Below are 24,890 nucleotides of genomic sequence, written 5' to 3' on the forward strand. Positions count from 1 at the left end.
GGGAATAAGCCCATTATCTGTCTTAATGCTGGTGGAAATGACATTGGGAAGGGCAGGAGACAGGAGCTGCTGGATAAGTACAGGTCAGCCATAGATGTAGTCAGGTCTAAGGGAGGGATCCCAATCATATGTAGCATCTTGCCAAGAAGGGGAGTGGGCAATGAATGGATGTCAAGGGCAATTGGTATAAATTGCTGGCTAGACAGGTACTGCAAGGAACTTGCAATCCCATTCATTGATAACTGGGACATTCTATGGTAAATGTGATATGCATGCAAGGGATGGGGTTCATCTCTCTGGGGTTGGAGTGGTTGCATTAGCCAATTCAATTGAGGGGGTCATTGATAACTTGTCTAGGACTTTAAACTGATAGATTATAGAGGCATGGGTGTCTGTGGGGAAACGAAAAGGCTGCAGTACTAGGGTTGAAAACAGCAGATATAACCAGGATACCTCAGGGATATGTTTAAAAGACAATATTCAAAATAAAGTTGCTAGTAAAGGCAAAGCAGCTGATCAACAAAGAGAGATAGTAGAGGGCAACGAGTGACTAGCTCCCTTAAGGTTTACTATACAAATAGTAGGAGTCTAAGAAATAAGATAGATGAGCTAAGATTACTTGTAAGTGCAGGTAATATAGATATTATTGTTATAACAGAGACCTGGTTCAACTTGAAAGATAGAGAAATGCCTTCTGAATGCAACATACAGGGTTATAAACTATTCCACACTGATAGGGTCAACAGCAAGGGTGGTGGAGTGGTGATGTATGTCAGACATAATTTAAATTGTTGTTAGACAATATATAATATTAGGAACAGAAGACACAGAATCTGTTAGGCTACAGTTTCTCGAGGGTCGTGAAAAGTTAATTTTGGGTGTGATTTATAGGCCCCCACACCTTGATGGAGAGTGCAGTAAGCTGCTATGGTATGAAATTCATAAGGCATCTAGACATGAAAATGTTGTGTTAATAAGATATTTTAACTTTAGACAAATTGATTAGAACAATGTGACAGGAAATCTTGAATCTAGTGACTTTGTTGATAAGGTTCAGGATTGCTTTTTAAAACAGTTTGTGACAGAGCCAACTAGAGGAAACAACCTGCTTGACTTGGTTCTTGTCAACAAAGAATCACTAACTAATAATCTTGAGGTTAATGATGAGCTTGGGGAAAGCAATCACAAATCACTTAGTTTCAATATATCATGGAATTATCCAGATAACTGAAATCAAGTCTCTGTCCCACACTTCTACTTGGCCGATTTCATGGCACTGAGAAATTACCTGAGTGGGCTAAATTGGGATGACCTGACTATGGGTCAGGTTGGTGGTGTTGGTTGCCAATATGACCTTTTTCAGAGCATAGTCCTAGATGCCCAGACAACTTTTTTTCCGAGTAGGGAAATTAGATGTAACAAAAAGGATCCCAAATGGATGAACAATAGATTAAAACATCTCATTTGTCAAAAGAGAGGCATATTTACGTATACCAAAAGAGGGGATGGGAAGTTAAGAAATCAATATATTCAATTAAAGAGAGAAAAAAAGGAATATGAAAAGCAAAAAGGAATTATGAGGCTAAGGTCGCAAGGGATTCGAAGACTAACCCAAAAGAGTTCTTTCAGGTATACAGAAGTAAGATTAGGGACAAGATAGGCCCACTTAAGAGTAACTCTGGTCAGATCACTGACAGTGATAAGGCTATGTGTGAAATTCTCAATACCTACTTCCTCTCAGTTTTCACCCAGGAAAATGTAAAGTAAAAGGACACAAGTGCAACTAATGTGACATTTTATTGTGGCAACGTTTCGCTCTCCAGGAGCTTTGTCAAGCCGATACGGTATCGGCTTGACAAAGCTCCTGGAGAGCGAAACGTTGCCACAATAAAATCTCACATTAGTTGCACTTGTGTCCTTTTACTTTACATATTGTCGGTAATTCTACCAACTTTATTACACCCAGGAAAATACTAGCGATATTCCTGAAATAATAGATTATGTAGAACAGGACGTTAATAAACTATGCACGATTACCTGGAGTTTACCTGGAGAGAGTTTCGGGGGTCAACGCCCCCGCGGCCCGGTCTGTGACCAGGCCTCCTGGTGGATCAGCGCCTGATCAACCAGGCTGTTGCTGCTGGCTGCACGCAAACCAACGTACGAGCCACAGCCCGGCTGATCAGGAACTGACTTTAGGTGCTTGTCCAGTGCCAGCTTGAAGACTGCCAGGGATCTGTTGGTAATCCCCCTTATGTGTGCTGGGAGGCAGTTGAACAGTCTCGGGCCCCTGACACTTATTGTATGGTCTCTTAACGTGCTAGTGACACCCCTGCTTTTCATTGGGGGGATGGTGCATCGTCTGCCAAGTCTTTTGCTTTCGTAGTGAGTGATTTTCGTGTGCAAGTTCGGTACTAGTCCCTCTAGGATTTTCCAGGTGTATATAATCATGTATCTCTCCCTCCTGCGTTCCAGGGAATACAGGTTTAGAAACCTCAAGCGCTCCCAGTAATTGAGGTGTTTTATCTCCGTTATGCGCGCCGTGAAAGTTCTCTGTACATTTTCTAGGTCGGCAATTTCACCTGCCTTGAAAGGTGCTGTTAGAGTGCAGCAATATTCCAGCCTAGATAGAACAAGTGACCTGAAGAGTGTCATCATGGGCTTGGCCTCCCTAGTTTTGAAGGTTCTCATTATCCATCCTGTCATTTTTCTAGCAGATGCGATTGATACAATGTTATGGTCCTTGAAGGTGAGATCCTCCGACATAATCACTCCCAGGTCTTTGACGTTGGTGTTTCGCTCTATTTTGCGGTAACTAGTGACATGGTTCTCAGACAAATAAAGAAATTAAAACCTAACAGATCCCCAGGCCATGACGAATTGTTTGCAAGGGTGTTAAAGGAATGTAAAGAGGAACTTAGTAAACCTTTTGCTAATCTTTTCAACATATCACTACAAACTGGCATAATGCCAGATAAGTGGAAAATGGCAAACGTAATATTTGGCGGTAGTTTGAGTAGGTAATTTTGGTAAGTTTTTTAGTGTATACCATAGGTGTTTGTGTTTGAATGCTCTCATGTTTATAGGTAAAGCCCTAGTATGCAGGGGCTTGTGTTTCGGAGACTAACGTTTCCACTGTAGGCTATGTAGCTTGCAGAAAGTGTCATTCAGCCTCCCTGTTCATAAATGTTCACTTCTTTTGTTTAACTCATCAGTAGCAGTGTGCTAGTGAGTTAATGTGAACTGGAGTGTGGTGGTTTTTTGTAGTAGTTATAAGTTGTATATAAGTTACTATTAATATAGATATATTTTTATGTAAGTGAGTTTTTGTCCTTCCTTCCTAATAATAATTAATATTGTTTAATATATGAGTACATGCTGGCCCAAGGTTTGCTGTCTTTTTCAGAGTAATTTTATAACCCCTAGACAGCAGTGTGAACAGCCTTTAGGAGCCAGGACCATTTTATTTAAGTTACGACATCAAAGTAGTAACAGGAAGGATGTAGGAAAGCACTGGTTTGGTAATAGAGTTGTGGATGATTGGAGCAAACTCCCGAGTACCGTTATAGAAGCTAAGACGTTGTGTAGTTTTAAAAATAGGTTAGATAAATGCATGAGTGGGTGTGGGTGAGTGTGAGTTGGACCTGACTAGCTGATGCTACTGGGTCATATGCCGTGCTTCTTCCTTAAGAGGAGGTGACCTGACTGGGTGGGCCATTGGTCTAAGCCGGAGGTTGACATGGACCTGCTCCGCATGGCCCAGTAGGCCTACTGCGGTGTTCCTTCTTTCGTATGTTCTTATGAGCAATGAACTCGATCTTTGGGACAAAATCTGAACTTGGTGCATTCTCATATTCGGTGATATTATCGTGGTTCCCAGTTGTAGACAATGATAGGGCACAAAATGTTAAATTGCGGACAGTTAAATTAGAGATGACCTGGAAAGTAAGTTGTTGTTGGGTGCTGTTGAGGTGTTGGTGACAAGCGAGGCAGGAGGACCAGGTGAGGACATGACCTTGAGGCCCACAAGACATCTTCAAGGTGGGTGAGAGTCGTGCCGGTACGTACAACAAGAGACAGTGCAAGATCACTGTCAGCACCATGTTGAGTACCACCACCGCCTTAAACCTCCCACACCTGTCAGCCACCAGACCTTAAATAAACAAGATCAGTCAGCCACCAGACCTTAAACAAACAAGATCACTGTCAGCACCATGTTAATTACCACCTCCAGGATTTTACAATACCAGCTAATGTAGACATAACCAAGAAAAAAAAAACTTATGAAACCCTGCATCATTAGGTACTGGAGTGGGGAAAAAAAAACATGAATTCGGGCACAGCTCACACAAATGATCAAGAAATTTATTTTTTTATCGACAGTATAGTAGTATGTTGTCAGCCATCCTGGAAAAAATACCCCGACTTTGCTTAATGTAAATAACTCTTAACTACTTAAACTTGTTTAAATTCAGCCACACTTTGCTGAAATGTTGGGTATTATATCTCCTCGCACACAGGGCTTGATTATTATTATAATCAAAAAGAAGCGCTAAACCAAACAGGGCTTGAACCCATGACAAGCTAGTCTTATAATAATTAGCAGGTCAGTGTGTTATCCACTGTACGATGCTAGCTTAACAAGGTTCATCCAGCTAGCACACTGGCCTGCTAGTTTCAGGACTGGCTTGCCATGGCTTCGAGTCCTCCGTATAGTCAAATGTTTACAATCGTGTCATCACGATTTCACGAGTCACTCAGACTAGATAATATAAATAATTCATAATCGCATATAAGCTACATTGTAATATTTTTGTTAATGAATTCATGTCTATATGAATAACTCATTACAATTGCTACCAGAGCATTAATTTGTAAATAGTGCATTACTCCAGGTAAACCACTAACTTAGCTAGCAAAACTTTGGGGCCAGGTTTCTTAACCCAGTATAAACCTTTGTATTTCTTTGTATTCCTTGTCGACCGCTGACAGTGTGAGAATGGGGTGTATAAAGAAGATAGTAAACTAACTCTTGCGTATATTCAGGTACATGGGGCTGGAGTTATGGTATACGGGGCTACCTGTGACGTGCGCTATTACAACCCAGGAGTCCAAAGGCCTGTTATCCTGGGTGTAAAGGGAGCAAAATAAACACAGCAGAAAAACTTATGACTTATATTATCCTTCACCAAGTAAGAACAGAATTATGTACACTATATACACTATGTACAACAATAGGTATTGGTGCACTCCACGGTAAGCAAGGCAGAATAGAAGCCACTAGAGAGCAGACCGTGCTTTAACCAGCTCTAGAATGGGAATTACAAGGGCAGACAGGTGTGTGATACCCACAACACCTCTGCAATTGCCAAAACCATTTTCTCATTGGCTGGAACCTGGGTACTGATTGAACGACGGGGCCCCATCGTTAACCCTTAGCACCTGGTTCACTGGTTGGGGGAGATAGCCTTTCAATGAGGGTGTGTACATGCGCCGAATAAAGGTTATGTACTCTTTGCATGGCACATGCGCCGTGTATGTTACAATTTGTGATGAATGGTTTTGAAAACCAACTGTCAGACACTGCATCATCGTGGGATCTTGATACAAAGAATTCTTCAAAACTTGTCCAACCTTTGGACGAAGGCCTACTTTGACTAGTGGATGATACCACTATGATCCCGCCTCCTCCTGCTTCGCTTCACCTGACTACAGTATATAAGCCACGTCTACGGCTCTATGTTCCAGGCTGAGGGACTAATTACCTCAAACTCCTCCTCTCTTTACACCTTTCTGCTTTGTATTGGACTGATGAAGCCAATGTGTGGCGAAACGTTTCCTCAGTAAAGATTCCCATATGTTACTTAAGTGTCTCAATCTTCAACGTTACAATTTAATTGGCGTTCACCACACAACCACTTTTTGCATTTCCTCTCTGTCGGCTAACTAGCAATTAGGTCGGAGTGGCTGTAAGGGTCTCCCCCCCCCCAGCAACAATAATTCACTGTTGTGTTTATACGTCAACCAACTGAATGAGGGGGTTGACTCTAGCCCAGCTGACGTTATATTTGCATCCCAGGTAGGAGTCAGATTCTCTAGCTGGCTGAATACACATGTCTGTTTTGTATGAGGTGAAAGTCAGTTGCAGTGACAGAACCACTTGTATATTGTAAATACTGGTGAAGGGAATATACGGGTAAACAAAAACTACCCATTGTGTTTGCTTTTTGCCTTTATTTCTTTTTCGATGTTTGTTCCTTGTCTGGAGACTTGATTTACGGCCAGATATAACAGAACCTTTCTTAGTGTATACCCGTGTTCCTAATAATACCTTTCTCGGATCGCGTAGCGACTTAAACACATAATTATTTAAAGAATTAGGGGTAATATAAAAAAATAGGAGTGCAGAGGAAAAAGGAGGATTTGTGAACTGTAGAGATATGTTACCCACCTGTTCACATTGAAGGATATAAATGAAAAATATTTCAATAAGAGTAAGGCACTTTTTGTCGCATTTATGAATTTAGGAAAGTTATGTGATAAGATTGACAGGAAAGCATGTGACAGATGTTGCTTATATATGGAATAGGTGATAGACTACTAAAATCAGTAAAGATTTATGCAGAGAATGAGGCTCAGGTTAGGGTATGTAAGAGAGAGGGGAGCTAGTTTCCACTAAAAACAAGCCTTAGACAGCTATTTGTGATGCCATCATGGTTGTTTAATATATTCATGGATGAAGCTGTAAAATAAATGAATGCTAGAGTGTAAGAAAGAAGTGTGGGATTAAAAGATAATGAACCTGATACGAAGTATGAGTTGTCACAGTTACTTTGTCGATGACAAAGAAATTGCAAAAGGTTGGTGCAAGAGTTTGGAAGAATGTGTAAAACAAGGTAATTGCAAGTGGACATAGAATACAGCAAGGTGATGAGAGTAGCGAAACGTTTAGGCAATGAATGAATATCAAATTGGAAAGAGCTGTATAGATGAAATGAATGTATCTAGAGTGGATGTGTCGAAGATGGGTCTGTGGAAGACGTGGTCAGTCATAGAATAGACGAAGAGAAAATAGTATAAATGGATTATTGAAAGCGAGGGATCTATGGAAAGAAACGTTTACCTATAGAGGCGAAAGGGAAATACACAAGAGAATATCGATACCAACACATAAATGAATGTTAGGGATAGACATGTTTAAGAGGAATGTGTGGTGTAAAGAATTCCGAACATAGAAACTCGAAGACAGTGTGGGGATACAAAAGGTATGATTCAGATGAAGGGAAAGAGAGTTGTTGTCGAGGCAGGGGTTGTCTTACGATGGTATAGAAGATGATAAAATAAGATAAGGCAAGGAGCATGAGCATCCAGAAGGCGTATGTGAGTGTGTTTGAACGGAGAGCGGCTGAAAGGGATTCTTAGGAGTTGAAATGCTATTAGTGTGAACAATGTAATACTGTATTTATGAAGGGAAGCAGGGAAACCATTTAGCAGGGAAACCTGTTTACCTGAAATTTACCGAGAACTGTATGACCTCTGCGGGTTTAGTGCTTTAAAATAAGAATAATAATAATTATTAGTAAATTACCTGAGATGGGCGGGCCCAGAATGGAGGCGACGGGGAGGACGGTGTATATAGTGGCGATCTCCATGACACTGAGGCCCAGCTGTTGCATGTGCAGCGTCAAGTAAGGCAAGAAGGACGACGTACCTGTGTACGTTTGTAAATAGTTCATTACCACTGTAACTTGCTTAGCTATCGAAACTTTGTGGCCCAGCCACCCGGACCCATTATGAACCTCTGTAATTTTTGGACTACCGCCTAAATCATGGGTATGTAGTGATAATACAGATAATAAACTGTACACGACAGTACATACTAAATCACAATACAAATTTATTTACATCAAAGCTTCATAATGTCGACGAGATAATAGATAAGACACATATACTACAACATCTTGGTATCTTTATACGAGACGTTGCACCAGGCCCGTGGCCTGGTGGCAAAGCTCTCGTCTCACATGTTGATGTCTGGGTTCGATTCCCGGCAAGGATAGAAACATTGAGCGCTTCCTTACACCGGTTGTCTATGTTCTCCCATCAGTAAAAATGGGTACCTGGGAGTTAGTCGACTGGTGTGGGTCACATCCTGGGACAAAACTGACCTAATTTGCACGAAATGCTATGCAAAACAAGGGGCTTTCTATGTAGTAGTATGTCACTGATGTCAGCTAGCCTGTACACGTACTTGTAGAAATAAAGATATTATTATTATTACTGTATTAAATTATTAATATCTCTGTCGGTACCATTGACAGCTAACTCAAACTGGAATCGGAAAGTAGGCGTTTCGGTCCTTCCTGGATCATTGTCAAGAGTCATGCAATACTTCTTAATTTACTTATTATATGCGGAACAAGAGCGTTTTCAACAATGGCACCATGCTAGGATGTTCCTAACAATGGCACCATGCCAGGATGTTGCCAACAATGGCACCATACCAGGATGTTGCCAACAATGGCACCATACCAGGATGTTGCCAACAATGACAGAATGAAAATAATAAACCGGCGACAGAAGATCGCGGGAATACTGACAACATGGCAGCACACAAGCACCAAGGACTCGCCTCCAGAGTACAGGAACTGGATAACCTTGATAAGCACTAGTTCTCTCTTCCACGTCAGCTCCTTCTTCAGCCAGGTGCTCCACTCCCGACCCGTCTCACCCACACCTCTTGAGTGCGCATCTAAGTGGAGGAGATGAAAAGTGGAAAGTTTGTGTGTGATGTATAACATAGATATAACTCGGTCATTATGACCACACTCCTGAGGCTACCAGAGACTGAGAATATCAAAACTAATCCATAAGGCCTCACATTTAATGAGTTAGTATATTAAATAAAATTTAAAATAATAATTCGCTATATATGTTTAAAACTAATAAAAACGCCATCGGTGATTTCCTCACCGATAATAAAATATATAAATCCTGGTAAGGTCTTTCAAAGTGCACATCTTACCTCCACAACAACACTTTAACATCGTGTTATATCTCAAAATAAACTTGTTTCTACTCCGACTTAGCACGCTCATATATGCCTGCTGCTTGTTTTATACCCAACCTCTTTAAAAGCTTTCACAACCTTCTAAGGACGTTACCTACACCTTTTTCCATTCCCTACAGATTTAGTATTACGATCATCCTATCTTGCTCTATCCTTTCTAAAGGATCACATTACCTCAATAACCTCTCTTTCATTCCCGAATTATACCGTTCATGTCAGTATACTGTCTTATAATTTCTTCACTTATTTATGCATAATGCGCACATTATACATTGCTGGGACATGTTTCTTGTTCCATGCTGCATACATCATGTTCCTCTGAAAGCCTACTGCATTTCCTGTAACTTTCATTTTTTTTTTTTTTGCAAAAAAGTCTGCTGTATGCCTCAACAACTCTTACATTTTCTCTTGTTCCCTTTTCCATTATGCAAAGATATTATGAATATAAGTTCTACTCAGTGACGTAGCCAGGTTCTCAAGTTAGGAGGCACCGCCCTCATGAAAAAAAAGACACCATGACTCGTACCGAATAATTTTCAGTTCATTAATACATTTTTATTTTGTCTTTAAAGTTAAATCACAAAGAAGATATAGTTTTAAAGGAAGTTATATAAATGTTATTTTGAATTTAAAATCAAAACATCGTAATGAGGGACCAACTAGGTATGTCTCATCATGGTAAGGGACCACCTAGGTATGTCTCATCACGGAAAGGGACCACCTAGGTATGTCTCATCATGGTAAAGGACCACCTAGGTATGTCTCATCATAGTGAGGGACCACCTAGGTATGTCTCATCATGGTAAGGGACCACCTAGGTATGTCTCATCATGGTAAGGGACCACCTAGGTATGTCTCATCATGGTAAGGGACCACCTAGGTATGTCTCATCATAGTGAGGGACCACCTAGGTATGTCTCATCATGGTAAGGGACCACCTAGGTATGTCTCATCATGGTAAGGGACCACCTAGGTATGTCTCATCATGGTAAGGGACCACCTAGGTATGTCTCATCATGGTAAGGGACCACCTAGGTATGTCTCATCATAGTGAGGGACCACCTAGGTATGTCTCATCATGGTAAGGGACCACCTAGGTATGTCTCATCATGGTAAGGGACCACCTAGGTATGTCTCATCATGGTAAGGGACCACCTAGGTATGTCTCATCATGGTAAGGGACCACCTAGGTATGTCTCATCATAGTGAGGGACCACCTAGGTATGTCTCATCATGGTAAGGGACCACCTAGGTATGTCTCATCATGGTAAGGGACCACCTAGGTATGTCTCATCATGGTAAGGGACCACCTAGGTATTTCTCATCATAGTGAGGGACCACTTAGGTATGTCTCATCATGGTAAGGGACCACCTAGGTATGTCTCATCATAATGAGGGACCACCTAGGTATGTCTCATCATAGTGAGGGACCACCTAGGTATGTCTCATCGTGGTAAGGGACCACCTAGGTATGTCTCATCATAATGAGGGACCTCCTAGGTATGTCTCATCATGGTAAGGGACCACCTAGGTATTTCTCATCATAGTGTGTGAGAGACCACTTAGGTATGTCTCATCATGGTAAGGGACCACCTAGGTATTTCTCATCATAGTGAGGGACCACTTAGGTATGTCTCATCATGGTAAGGGACCACCTAGGTATTTCTCATTACAGTGAGGGACCACTTAGGTATGTCTCATCATGGTAAGGGACCACCTAGGTATTTCTCATCATAGTGAGGGACCACTTAGGTATGTCTCATCATGGTAAGGGGCCACCTCGGTATGTCTCATCATAGTGAGGGACCACCTAGGTATGTTTCATCATAGTGAGGGACCACCTAGGTATGTCTCATCATGGTGAGGGACCACCTAGGTATGTCTCATCATAGTGAGGGACCACTAGGTATGTCTCATCATGGTGAGGGACCACCTAGGTATGTCTCATCATAGTGAGGGACCACCTAGGTATGTCTCATCATAGTGAGGGACCACCTAGATATGTCTCATCATAGTGAGGGACCACCTAGGTATGTCTCATCATAGTGAGGGACCACCTAGGTATGTCTCATCATGGTGAGGGACCACCTAGGTATGTCTCATCATAGTGAGGGACCACCTAGGTATGTCTCATCATAGTGAGGGACCACCTAGGTATGTCTCATCATGGTGAGGGACCACCTAGGTATGTCTCATCATAGTGAGGGACCACCTAGGTATGTCTCATCATAGTGAGGGACCACCTAGGTATGTCTCATCATAGTGAGGGACCACCTAGGTATGTCTCATCATAGTGAGGGACCACCTAGGTATGTCTCATCATAGTGAGGGACCACCTAGGTATGTCTCATCATAGTGAGGGACCACCTAGGTATGTCTCATCATAGTGAGGGACCGCCTAGGTATGTCTCATCATGGTGAGGGAGCACCTAGGTATGTCTCATCATAGTTAGGGACCACCTAGGTATGTCTCATCATAGTGAGGGACCACCTAGGTATGTCTCATCATAGTGAGGGACCACCTAGGTATGTCTCATCATAGTGAGGGACCACCTAGATATGTCTCATCATAGTGAGGGACCACCTAGGTATGTCTCATCATAGTGAGGGGCCGCCTAGGTATGTCTCATCATGGTGAGGGACCACCTAGGTATGTCTCATCATAGTGAGGGACCACCTAGGCACGTCTCATCATAGTGAGGGACCACCTAGGTATGTCTCATCATAATGAGGGACCACCTAGGTATGTCTCATCATAGTGAGGGACCACCTAGGTATGTCTCATCATAATGAGGGACCACCTAGGTATGTCTCATCATAGTGAGGGACCACCTAGGTATGTCTCATCATAATGAGGGACCACCTAGGTATGTCTCATCATAATGAGGGACCACCTAGGTATGTCTCATCATAATGAGGGACCACCTAGGTATGTCTCATCATAGTGAGGGACCACCTAGGTATGTCTCATCATAATGAGGGACCACCTAGGTATGTCTCATCATAATGAGGGACCACCTAGGTATGTCTCATCATAGTGAGGGACCACCTAGGTATGTCTCATGATAGTGAGGGACCACCTAGGTATGTCTCATCATAATGAGGGACCACCTAGGTTTGTCTCATCATAATGAGGGACCACCTAGGTATGCCTCATCATAGTGAGGGACCACCTAGGTATGTCTCATCATAATGAGGGACCACCTAGGTTTGTCTCATCATAATGAGGGACCACCTAGGTATGTCTCATCATAGTGAGGGACCACCTAGGTATGTCTCATCATAATGAGGGACCACCTAGGTATGTCTCATCATAATGAGGGACCACGTAGGTATGTCTCATCATAGTGAGGGACCACCTAGGTATGTCTCATCATAATGAGGGACCACCTAGGTATGTCTCATCATAATGAGGGACCACCTAGGTATGTCTCATCATAGTGAGGGACCACCTAGGTATGTCTCATCATAGTGAGGGACCACCTAGGTATGTCTCATCATAGTGAGGGGCCACCTAGGTATGTCTCATCATAGTGAGGGACCACCTAGGTATGTCTCATCATAATGAGGGACCACCTAGGTATGTCTCATCATAATGAGGGACCACCTAGGTATGTCTCATCATAATGAGGGACCACCTAGGTATGTCTCATCATAATGAGGGACCACCTAGGTATGTCTCATCATAATGAGGGACCACCTAGGTTTGTCTCATGGTCAGAACTCGCCATAAATTATATTGAGACATTTTTTTATAGTTCGTCTCCGCAGTTTCAAAAAATCTCTCATTTTACCAGTTCATTGACTATGTATAATCCAAACTAAAATTGACAGAAGTGACAAAGAATTAAATAAATTAAATTATATTTTTTTTCTATCACAGTTTTAATACAAAAACTTCAAAAATACACTATGTTAAATAATTTATACCACCTTTTATGTAGATCTTTTTTATTTCTTTTAGTTAAATTTTTCTTAATTGCATGTGGTTTCAGAGTAACTATATATCTAGGTACAGCTTATAATTAACTGCTCAATATTAAATTAATTAGGCATTAACTTTAAACAGTATTAAGGGATGACTGGCGAGGCTGTTATGACAGGATGGTAAACAACCACTAAACGGTGTTTGGTGTTACTTGATAATTACTGAGACAAGTATTGGACAACTACCTCCACTTAGACCTACCTAGTGATTGGCTATCGATAATGAGTCAAACATGCAATGAGAAATGATTTTCATGTGACCTGTCCTCGGCCCACCCCTTGAGAAACGCTGTTTTACAGGTTATTTACTAAGACATTCCTCCATTCAGTGTCAAGTACACATAACTGTCAAATATGCATAACTGCCAAGTATAAATAACTGCCATTTCCACGTACCTGCCATCTTCAGGATACCTGTGATCCTTCTTTATGAGGTAATGTGTTTTCACAGTTTTGTATTCTGCATATGATTTACTATAAACACAAGATGCTTAAGCATATGAAGGGTACAGAGAATCTTAGAACGGCCCGGAATCAATATTTCCACTAATACTCTTTTTATCTTCAACTGCACTTAGACATCTTAGCAACAAGAAAGATATATGAAAACAGTGTGAGCGAAGGTGTGTTGTGCTTGATAGAAGCACACGAACAGAATGCAAGGTAAACATGGCTATTAGGGTCGATGCAGGAGCAAGATGTGAGCTGGGATGTGGGCTGGCATTAATGATTTCGTGATTAGCGGAAGGAGTTTCAAGCCTACACCGCCATTTATACTTAATGTAAAAAGTGGATTTGTCGCTCCACGTAAAAAAAAAAATAAATATAAGTCCAGGAATAGTGAAATAGTTGACAGGAGGTGAGGGTTGGCTTGGCTAAGCAGTGGAACATTTGATTGTGGCCCCAGACTCGGAATGTCTGTGGTTCGAGTGTGAAGGACTCATACCCGGAGGGTGTTCCAGGGGTCAACGCCCCCGCGGCCCGGCCCATGACCAGGCCTCGCGGTGGATCAGGGTCTGATCAACCAGGCTGTTACTGCCGGCCGCACGCAAACCGGCTCGTCAAGTACTAACTTTAGATGCTTCCAGCTCCCTTTTCAAGATACCTAATTATCTATTGGTAATCCACCTTATGTACGCTGGGAGAAAGTTAAACAATCTTGGGCCCCTGACACTTATTGTGTTGTCTCTTATTTACTCATGACACTCCTCCTTTTCATTGAGGGATGTTGCACCGCCTGCCGAGTCCTTTGCTTTCGTAGGGAGTGATATCTGTATGCAGATTTGTGACTAGTCCCAAAAGGATTTCCCAAATGTATATTATCATGTGTTTTTCTCGCCTGCGTTCCAAGGATTACAGGTCAAGGAACTTCAACCGTTACTAGTAATTTAGGTGCTTTATTGAGCTTATACATGCAGTGAAAGTTCTCAGTATAATCTCCAGGTCTGAAATTTCGCCTGCCTTGAAAGGGGACATTAGTATACAGTAATACTCCAGCCTAGAGAGAATAAGCGATTTCAAGAGAATCATTATAGACTTGGCATCCCTAGTTTTGAAGGTTCTCATTATCTTATCATTTTCCTAGCAAATGTGGTAGAAACATTATTGTTTTTTTGAGATTCGTTGAGATTATCACTTCCAGGTCCTTCACATTAGTTTTTCGCTCTACTGTGTGATTGGAATTCGTTTTATACACCGATCCAGTTTTTATTTCTTCGAGTTTTCCACAGGGGAGTAATTGAAATTAGTCCTCATTGAACTTCATGTTGTGTTCTGAGGAACATTTAAAGACCTGGTTAATGTCTGCTTGTAGATTTACAGTGTTATCAGTGGATAACACTGTCATGCAAATTCTGGTATCGTCAGCAAAGGAGGACACGGTGCTGTGGCTTACATTTCTGTTAAGTCAGATATGAGGACGAGGGACAGGATGGGAGCGAGTACTGTGCCTTGTGGAACAGAGCTTTTCACTGTAGCCGGCCCTGACTTTACTCTGTTTACTGTAACTATTTGTGTTCCAATTATTAGGAAGTTATAGATCCATTTACCCACTTTTCCTGTTATTCCTTTATCACGCATTTTGTGTGCTATTACCCCATGGTTACACTTGTGGAAGGCTTCCGCAAAGTCTGTATATACTACATCTGCATTATGTTTGTCCTTCCGTGCATTCAAGGCCATATCATAGTGGTCCAGTAGTTGTGAAAGGCAGGAATGACCTGCTTCAAACCCATGGTGACCTAGGTTGTGCAATTGTTGAGTGTCCAGGTAGTTGGCGAACCTGCTTCTTGGAACCCTTTCAAAGATTTTTATAATGTGGGACGTTAGTGCTATCGGTCTGTAATTCTTTGCAACTGATTTACTGCCACCTTTGTGGAGTGAGGCTATATCTCATGTTTTTAGTGACTGTGGGATGACCCCTGTGTTTATACTCCTTCTCCGTCGAATATTTGAGGCGCGTGAAAGAGGTTTCTTGCAGATCTTGATGAAACGAAGTTCCACAAGTTTGGGCCGGGGGCAGAGTACATGGGCATATCATTTATTGCTTTTTCAAAGTCCTGTGGTGTTAGGATTACATCAGAAATTCTTCAATTAACCAAATTTCGAGTCTTGGTCATAAAAAAAATAATCATTTAGATTGTCGACCTTTAGTCTGGTTAACGGCTCACCAAACTCATTTCTTTGTTGTCGTCTCTGTACGTCCCATCTCTTTTAAGCATGAAGAGAGATATGCCTTGATGCCGGTGAGGGGCTCTTGATTCAAGCTGTCCTTCTTTTCTTTGGATCAAACATTATTACCTCCAATTCCCAGGCATTGAAGGACCCTCATTTGTTCAGCGATTCCCCGTGAAAACAACAACAACAACAACAACAACAACAATAATAATAATAATAATAATAATAATAATAATAATAATAATAATAATAATAATAATAATAATAATAATAAAACTGCAATTTGAAGTGAATACTTAACACTAGAATTTAAAGCCTTATACAATGATTAAAAAACTTGGTGTATATACCCTGAGAGATACACATCTTTTGGTATATTTTCCCTGAGATATACACACATCTCTTTGTTTATGTACCCTGAGAGATAAACTCCTTTCAGTGCATATACACTGAAAGATACACACGTCTGGGTGTACATACCCTGAAATGCACACCTCTCGGTGTATGTACCCCGAGAGTCAAATTAATGGCTTGTGTACTTGCCTACTCAGGCGCTGGTGTTTACCTGGGTGTGCCAGGCACTTCCCACGACGCACTTCTAGCTCCATACCAGCCATGTTTCCTTATCCATCACTCTTCAAGGAAGGTGGTGCTTTGATGCTGGTGAAAGGCTCTTCATCCAAGGAATTGGAGGTACCCTTCCCTTCCTTGGATCAAACCTGAGTAACTCGCATTTTTTCCATTAATCAAGACTGATGGACCGATCACATTGACTCCAGGTTTAATTAAATATTTTTATTATGCACCCCATACCTATCCTGTGGGCGGTAGTCAAAAGATTACAGAGGTATATAAGAACAAAAGAACATAAGAACGATGGAACACTGCAGAAGGCCTACTGGCCCATGCGAGGCAGGTCCAAGTCTCCTACCGGCTTAAGCCAATGCACCCAACCTAGTCAGGTCAGGTCACATTGACTTAAGGGAGGAACACGGCAACCGACCTGGTAGCACAAGCTATCAGGTCTAACTCACACCCACCCACATCTACTCATGTATTTATCCAACCTATTTTTAAAGCTACACAACGTTCTGGCTTCTATAACGGTACTTGGGAGTTTGTTCCACTCATCCACAACTCTATTACCAAACCAGTACTTTCCTATATCCTTCCTGAATCTGAATTTTTCCAACTTAAAACCATTGCTGCGAGTCCTGTCTAGGCTAGATATTTTCAGCACACTATTTACATCCCCTTTATTTATTCCTGTCTTCCATTTATACACCTCAATCATATCCCCCCTAATTCTACGTCTTTCTAGAGAGTGCAGTTTCAGGGCCCTTAGTCTATCCTCATAGGGAAGGTTTCTGATACATGGGATCAACTTTGTCATCCTCCTTTGTACATTTTCCAGAGAATTTATATCCATTCTGTAATACGGTGACCAAAACTGTGCAGCATAATCTAAATGAGGCCTAACCAAGGATGTATAGAGTTGAAGAACAACCTGAGGACTCCTATTATTTATGCTTCTTGATATGAAGCCAAGGATTCTATTAGCTTTATTGCGAACACTTATGCACTGTTGTCTTGGTTTCAGATTACTGCTAACCAGAACTCCTAAATCTTTTTCGCAATCCGTAATATTAAGATCTACATTATTTAGTTTATATGTGGCATGGTTATTGTCCTGTCCAACATTTAGAACTTTGCATTTGTCTATATTAAACTGCATCTGCCACTTCTCCGACCACTGCATCAGTCTATTCAAATCTTCCTGGAGTGCTCGAATGTCCTCGTCAGAATGAATTCGACGGCCTATTTTGGTGTCATCGGCAAACTTGCCGATGTCGCTCTTTATGCCCTCATCTATGTCGTTTATGTAGATTGTGAACAGCAGGGGGCCCAACACTGACCCCTGTGGAACACCGCTCGTGACGCTTCCCCACTCTGATTTCTCCCCATTTATGCAAACTCTCTGCTGCCTATTTGTCAACCATGCCTCTATCCAGGAAAAAATTTCTCCTATTCCATGTGCTTTAATTTTCCTCAATAGGCTCTGATGTGGGACCCTGTCAAAAGCCTTACTGAAGTCCATATACACAATATCATATTCATTACCATGATCTACCTCCTCAAATACCTTAGTGAAAAAAGTTAATAAATTCGTAAGGCAGGAACGCCCCTTTGTAAAACCATGCTGAGATTCGTTGATTAATTTATGCTTTTCAAGGTGGCTACGAACTGCCTCGGCAATTATTGATTCCATAAATTTTCCCACTATGGAGGTTAGGCTTATTGGTCTATAGTTCGAAGCTAAGGACCTGTCACCTGTTTTGAAAATAGGTATCACATTTGCCATTTTCCACTTATCTGGCACCATGCCAGTTTGTAGTGATATGTTGAAAAGATTAGCCAAAGGTGTGCTAAGCTCCTCTTTACATTCCTTTAGAACCCTTGCATACAGTTCATCAGGGCCTGGGGATTTGTTAGGTTTTAATTTATCTATTTGCCTAAGGACCATGTCACTTGTGACCCTAATAGTGCACAGTTTATTATCGTCCTGTTCTACATAATTTATCATTACTGGAATATCGCTGGTATCCTCCTGTGTAAAAACTGAGAGGAAGTATGTGTTAAAAATTCTACACATTTCCTTATCACTGTCAGTGAGCTGACCCGAGGAACTTTTAAGTGGGCCTATCTTGTCCCTGATCTTACTTCTGTGTACCTGAAAGAATCCTTTTGGGTTAGTCTTCGATTCTCTTGCAACTTTAACCTCATAATCTCTTTTTGCTTTTCTAATTCCCTTTTTTATTTCTCTCTTTAACTGAATATATCGATTTCGACTGTGGTGCTCTTCACACCAACTCCAAGGCTGAGAGACTGATTACTTCATCTTCTGTATACAGTTATACTGCCTTCAAATTATGTCCTAGAATTTGTATCGATAAAGCCACTGGATGGCGAAACGTCCACATTAAAGATGTTGCACATGTGTCTAATTTTCATCTTGTCGGCACTGTGTACCATTCATGTACAACATAGAGATATTAAACTAGAAACTAGAAAACCTAACTCTCCTGGTAGGTAGGCCATTCCTATTCCTAATTTTATTCCTATTTCAATATTCTTATCTCTTGTTTTTGTACTTCATATTCTTGCTTTTTGTTTAGTATTCATAGTGCCACGAGTACGCTAAGAGACAAAACAATAAGCGTCAGGGACCCAGGACTGTTCAATTGCCTCCCAGCATACATAAAGGGGATTACCAATAGACCCCTGGTTGTCTTCAAGAAGGCACTGGAAAAGCACCTAAAGTCAGTACTTGACCAGCAGGGCTGTGGTTCATCGTCGGTTTGTGTGAGGCCAGCAGCAATAGCCTGGTTGATCAGACCCTGATCCACCATGAGGCCTGGTCTCAGACCGGGCCGCGAAGGCGTTGACCCACGAAACCCTCTCCAGGTATACTCTGGGTCAAGTATATTGTCTGCTGGTCGTACCAGAAAACTACAGGTGCCACAGGAACCAGTCATACAAGGTCGCCTTTTTCCTCGCCTATAATTCAGTCACGTTTTTTTTCTTCTTGAGTGTGTACACATTTCTTTTAACGTTTGCTACTCAGGTCCTGTACATTTTATGACATACTTCCTATTTTAGCTAAAATACATAAATTTTCACACTCTTAATCAAGGCTGATATTACAGTTGCATTTTATGGGAAAAATTCAGCCAAATCATATAATTTTATTTCACGTAGTTAACCTTAACTGTTTTTACCTTAATTATTTGCATATCCTTATGTTGCACAGCTGCTGCACTTCTCTTCTATTTCCTACTTGTATATATTTTTTCGTATTCCATATTTTTGTATTCCATTTCATGTGCCCAATAGACCTCTGGTTGTCTTCAAGAAGGCACTGGGCAGGCACCTGTAGTCAGTACCTGACCAACCGGGCTGTGGTTCGTACGTCAGCTTGTGTGCGGCCAGCAGTAACAGCCTGGTTGATCAGACCCTGATCCACCATGAGGCCTGGTCTCAGACCGGGCAGCGGAGGCGTTGACCCCTGAAACCCTCTCCAGATAAACTCCAGGTAACATTATGTGGCGAGTGCCAACGTTTTACAGTCACTCTGCAATGTCTGCCCCAATAAATTAAATCCGTCGTCTAAGTAGGATACTCCAGTGTTTAAACTTTAATACTGATCAGAAGAGGCTTTTTCAAGTTATCACATGGAAACTAAGATTACTTACTGGGTTATAAAATTGTCAAAATGGCGCATCCAAATAACACCCTGAACCTTCCTCTAGTTATGGTCCTCCAGCTTTTAAATTTGAAGCCAATCGGATGAGGCGTTCTCTGGTTATTGACGAAAAACTTTGAAGGTGGGGAAAAAATTCCGACAGCCACTGTAAGTACCCCCCTTCGTGGTATACAGAATTAACTAGTTTAGGTATGGCAACCTTTGGTTTCCATATTCTTCGTCTGAGCTTTATGATTTACCTTCCCTGCACCCCTTGTGGGAGGTTCCTTGATGCTAGTGAGGGGCTCTTGATCCATGAAATTGGACCTGGAATACCCATCCTTGGATCGAACCTGATTGCCTCCCATTCCTCCAGGCGCAATATGACCTCTAGTGATTTAGTGATTCCCGTGATTATAATAATAATAATATAATAATAATAATAATAATAATAATAATAATAATAATAATAATAATAATAATACCCTCTTCAAAGCATACACCTTTACCAATTCATCATGTATATGATGATCAGGTGTACTCTGATGACACTGTCTACACTTCTACCATATCTGTGTCTGGCTTCTAACTCCAGCATGTCACAGTTGACACTCGTTGGAGTTTATGAAATTTATAGATGATAGAGAATCACTAACAGTTACCTTCAGATACATGGACGATTTGATTACAATGAGGATAGCAAACAATTTAGTTTGAAGGGTGGAAGGCCAAGTGTTGATACTTGCTTTAATTTCTATACAGCAGCCATTACACTTCATGATAAGACCAGCTGTACCAGTGGACTGGTAAATAGAAACATTAATATGCATATAATCTTTGAATGAGAATTCTGTGTGACTGATCTATACAACCTATGACATCATGTTTGTCTTTAGGACAAAGTTTTGATGGTGATTTCGAGAGGTAATTTCCCATAGTGCAGGGAAGTTTCGCTGTTGCTGTGACAAATATTATGTATTTAACTTATTCGGAAGTCAATTCCCATTTGCATTATCCATTTGGGGGAGTGCTCGCCTATGGTGAAGAGAGTTTGGAAGCTTATTGTGCAGGGATTTGGATTGGTTTGCCTAAGCATACTAACACTGATTAAGGTATTTATTTCTGTGATACAATCTCTGATGCCCGGAATATCAGGTTCTGCAACTTTCCAGACCCTCCAAACATTCTATCTGATACGAGGGCAAGCAGTCAACTAGTGATCTGATGTATGCCATTAAATTTACATTAGCACCATACCTAGGATGAAATCCCACCGCAGTTGTCAGTGCTCTCAGCCTCTCTTGGTATTGGCAACTAAGTCTGGTTAAAATAGGTCCAAGCAGAACAACCTCGAATACCTGGTGTATGTATCTGGTTACATATTCAAGTCAAGACCCACTATGCAACCAGATCCTGCACACTGCGCTTCCCTTTCGGGAAGAGCACTTTTTTTCTGCCGAGATGATTAACCACAGGCGTTAACACTAGTCTAATAGATGGTTAAAAATGTTTGGGATGTAAGAGAATTCATTGGTATGAATCATTATATCACCATAGTAACATCCTTACACTAAACCACGTTTCATACCGATCGAGACTCCTTCACTGCATAATCTGAAGGAAGTGTTGCAGGAGGTCTAGTGGAAGTACATGACGGGCAGCAGCCAGCATGTGGGGGTCATCATGGCAGGCTAAACGTGTGAGCAATTTCTTCAGCACAGTCACTTGGTCAGTGACGTTGCTGTTTGAGGCCTGCATGGAGGTGTTGTCTGAGGCCTGCATGGAGGTGCTGCCTGAGGCCTGCATGGAGGTACTGTTTGAGGCCTGCATGGAGGCGCTGTCTGAGGCCTGCATGGAGGTGTCGTGGCGTTGGTCTTTAACCTTCGCTGCTACAATGCTATGTGCAAAGATGCAAAGTTTCTGGAAATTTGCAGTAAATACATTAGGGGCATCGCTTCTTAAGGCATATCTCTGGACTTGAGGAGACAATTCCACATGCTGGTATATGGCAGAGAGTTGTCTTGCCTCTTCCTGGCTGACGAGGAGAGTTGTAAGAAGGCGCTCACCAGGCTGCCTGCCATAGACTGTTGTCAAGTAGCGGGAAAGCAAACCCAGATAATGTTGTCGTCTCTGCCTGATCGCATCGACATCACTCAGTTCTGGAACCTCACAGAAGAGAGAAAGCACCTGCGTTAATAAAACTACTCTTGGATCAGCAAAGAGGCGAGTGTAGTGTGTATAAAATGTCATGAGGAGAATAAAATGTTCATGAGAGACAACCTGGCGAATGGTGCTAGCAGAGAGCACTCTGGTGTGAGTGGTGATGAGAGGAGCGTCTCTGCGTGGCCACGTGTACTCCTGTTCATCCATGAGCTGTGCAGCAGACAAGTGTATGCTGATGCCCACAGCCAGGCGCAGCAACTTATGGCGGTCACAGGTGGCCAGCAACCTAAACGATGGTATTTTGCCAAAGAATGAACTCTGTCGTTCTACGAATAGACTATAAAGTTGCCATAATCTGTCGGTTTCATTGTTATTGATCTTTTCAAGGGTGGGAAACAATGAGAAGGCTTCGAAATACAATTTTTGAAGATTCAATATTTCATTCATATCTTGTGTGGGCAGCGCAGAGTGCAGCTCTTCTTCCGTCAGTAGAGTTTTGGAACAGGGAGGTACGGACGGCCGCGATGAACCCTTGTTTCGTAAAGCTTCCATAGTAGACATTAATTCAGTTGCAGCTTGGTAGTCTGAGTTTCCCGAAAACGGTTGTCTCGGAGTGGTAGCTGCTTCTCCGCGTTTCACGAGAGACAACCAGATAGGATGAGGGCTAGGAAGAGCTCGACGATTTTCTCTGCTATGCAGATTTGGGCGGAGTGGGAGCTTAGAGTCACTTTGATGTCTGCTACTTAAATCATGGTGGAGTGGGAGTGTAGAGTCACCTTGATGCCTGCTGCTTAAGTCTTGGTAGAGTTGCAGCTTAGAGTTATTTTGATGTTTGCTGTGTAAATCTTGGTGGGGTGGGAGCTTGGAGTCACCTTGATGATTAAGGGTGATACCGGCAGTCAGCTTCGGATGATACAGGAATTTGTCACCGCTATCATCCTGGGGCTGCTGATGCTTTAATGACAACAACTCTTCCTGACGTATGTGACTGTCAGAAACATGTTGATCAGAATCTTTTGGAATATTTTGAGTATACTGGCAAGTTTGATTCACGATACTGGGTACATAGGAATGGTTACACTGGTAAACTTGATATGTTTCACAGTTAAGAGGAAAGGCATTGATGATGTAGGAAGAGCTTTTGGTCCTGGGGTGACTAGCGAAGCCGGAGTTACTAAGGTTGTACTCGTGGGCAAGATAACTGTGCCCTATGAGATTACTCTGAGCCATTTTGTCATACTATATTTGGTGAGATAAAGGATGAGAGAACTAGGGAGGGAAGGGGCTGTCTGTTTTAGTTCACTTGTGTGCTTGAAAAATGACTAACACGAATGCTTAAACGCACAAACCAAAACACTTGCATTTATAAGGAGTAAAATTATGAGAGTCGTATAATCGTGCAGTTATTGACGTTCTTCCAACTGTTCTACCGAGCGAATAATAATTGTAAACTTGAGAAAACTGACACTTAACGTCTCTGCAACACTCACTTCTTAACGTATCTACAGTGAGCAATCAATATATCGACAGATTTGCATGTTGATCTGACTAATCACTGGGCTCGTACAGATAAAGATTATTGGTCTTTCCAATGCCAGTAGCCAGGCTTTTTACACCTGCTATGCGGTCTGAACTGCTGTGATGGAAGGAACTGCTTCAGGATCTCATGCTGTATAATGATAATGGTAGTGGCGGTGGAGGCAGCGGCAGCAGCCAAGGTTGGGGTAAAGCAAAGTATCTTCAGTAGCCAGTCTCTTATCACACACTTCACCTGAAAGGAAAATAACATGATTTTTTGGAGTGAAGGCAGCATAACATAGCACATAAACATCACTCACACATACGACTTAACCACTCCCACCATCTTAATATACGAACCTATATATTTTCACATAGGTTGTAAATGTGATGGCTCAAGGCGACACCTGGGTGTATGTTAACCTGATGGCTAAAGTTCTCGCTTCACACGGCGAGGGTCCGCGTTCGATTCCCGGAGGGTAGAAACATTGGGCGTGTTTCCTTACATCGGTTATCTATGTTCCCCATCAGTAAAATGGGTACCTGGGTGTTAGTCGACTGGTGTGGGTCGCATCCTGGGGCAAAAGTAACATAATCTGCCCGAAATGCTCTGCATAACAATCGGCTTTCTATACAGTAGTATGTCATTGATGTCAGTTAGGACTGTATACCTTGTACATGTACTTTTAGAAATAAAGATATTATGATTATTATTATTATGTTATTATTATTATTATTATTGGTTGCTGGGGAGCCCGGGCATCTGTGATTGGCTGTCTCTAGCAGGCTAGAGTGAAAGCAGCGGCAAAACTTTCCAAAGCAGAATTTTCTAAAAAAAAAAAAAAAACTCAGTGTAACTGAGGGAGAGATGGTTGAGGTGCAGCCAGTCAGGAGTCTGTCAAAAGTTAGTTAAAAAATCAGCAAGCAGGTGATTGGCCAGTCAACGAGGAAGGAAGTCAGAGATGGCGATACTAAGGTCATTGGTATTGGTGACCACTGCTATGGTATCGTTATGTACTTGCAGTGCATCGCGATACCATGGCAGTGCAGTACAATACAATGACAGTGAAGTGCAGTATCGTGACTACATTGTTATGACAAGGGATTTAAGTTTACAATATTTATCGGTCCAGTTATGAAATTGAAGTGTTCAAAGCAATAATTAAAATTACATTTATATTCAGTAATGAGAACGGTGAGTATATCATCTTCCTGTGTAACTTCAAATATATA

The 24,890-nt window shown here is 41.8% G+C and overlaps 2 protein-coding genes across 2 annotated transcripts in view; both read right to left on the minus strand.

Annotated features, from left to right (window-relative positions):
- The window catches only part of LOC128698164 (major facilitator superfamily domain-containing protein 6), a 65,238-nt gene extending 48,888 nt beyond the window's left edge, over nucleotides 1-16,350 (minus strand). The window contains exons 1-4 of the mRNA XM_070098684.1: nucleotides 16,273-16,350; nucleotides 8,633-8,837; nucleotides 7,589-7,711; nucleotides 3,773-4,153 (exon numbers count right to left, since the gene is read on the minus strand). Of these exons, the coding sequence (XP_069954785.1) occupies nucleotides 3,773-4,153; nucleotides 7,589-7,711; nucleotides 8,633-8,837; nucleotides 16,273-16,350 (787 nt within the window). The remainder of the gene's footprint in view (nucleotides 1-3,772; nucleotides 4,154-7,588; nucleotides 7,712-8,632; nucleotides 8,838-16,272) is intronic.
- Nucleotides 16,351-20,537: 4,187 nt separating this feature from the next.
- LOC128698138 (uncharacterized) lies at nucleotides 20,538-23,905 on the minus strand. Its single transcript, XM_053790246.2, has one exon. The coding sequence runs from the start codon at nucleotides 23,367-23,369 to the stop codon at nucleotides 21,579-21,581; it is 1,791 nt and encodes a 596-aa protein (XP_053646221.2). The 5' UTR covers nucleotides 23,370-23,905; the 3' UTR covers nucleotides 20,538-21,578.
- Between the last annotated feature and the right edge of the window lie 985 nt (nucleotides 23,906-24,890).

Source organism: Cherax quadricarinatus, chromosome 63 (genome assembly GCF_038502225.1).
Source record: "Cherax quadricarinatus isolate ZL_2023a chromosome 63, ASM3850222v1, whole genome shotgun sequence".
Taxonomy (NCBI): Eukaryota; Metazoa; Arthropoda; class Malacostraca; order Decapoda; family Parastacidae; genus Cherax; species Cherax quadricarinatus.

Bases quoted from the DNA above. Each gene is read 5' to 3' on its own strand.
- LOC128698138 (XM_053790246.2), bottom strand. From the start codon at position 23,369: ATGGCTCAGAGTAATCTCATAGGGCACAGTTATCTTGCCCACGAGTAC.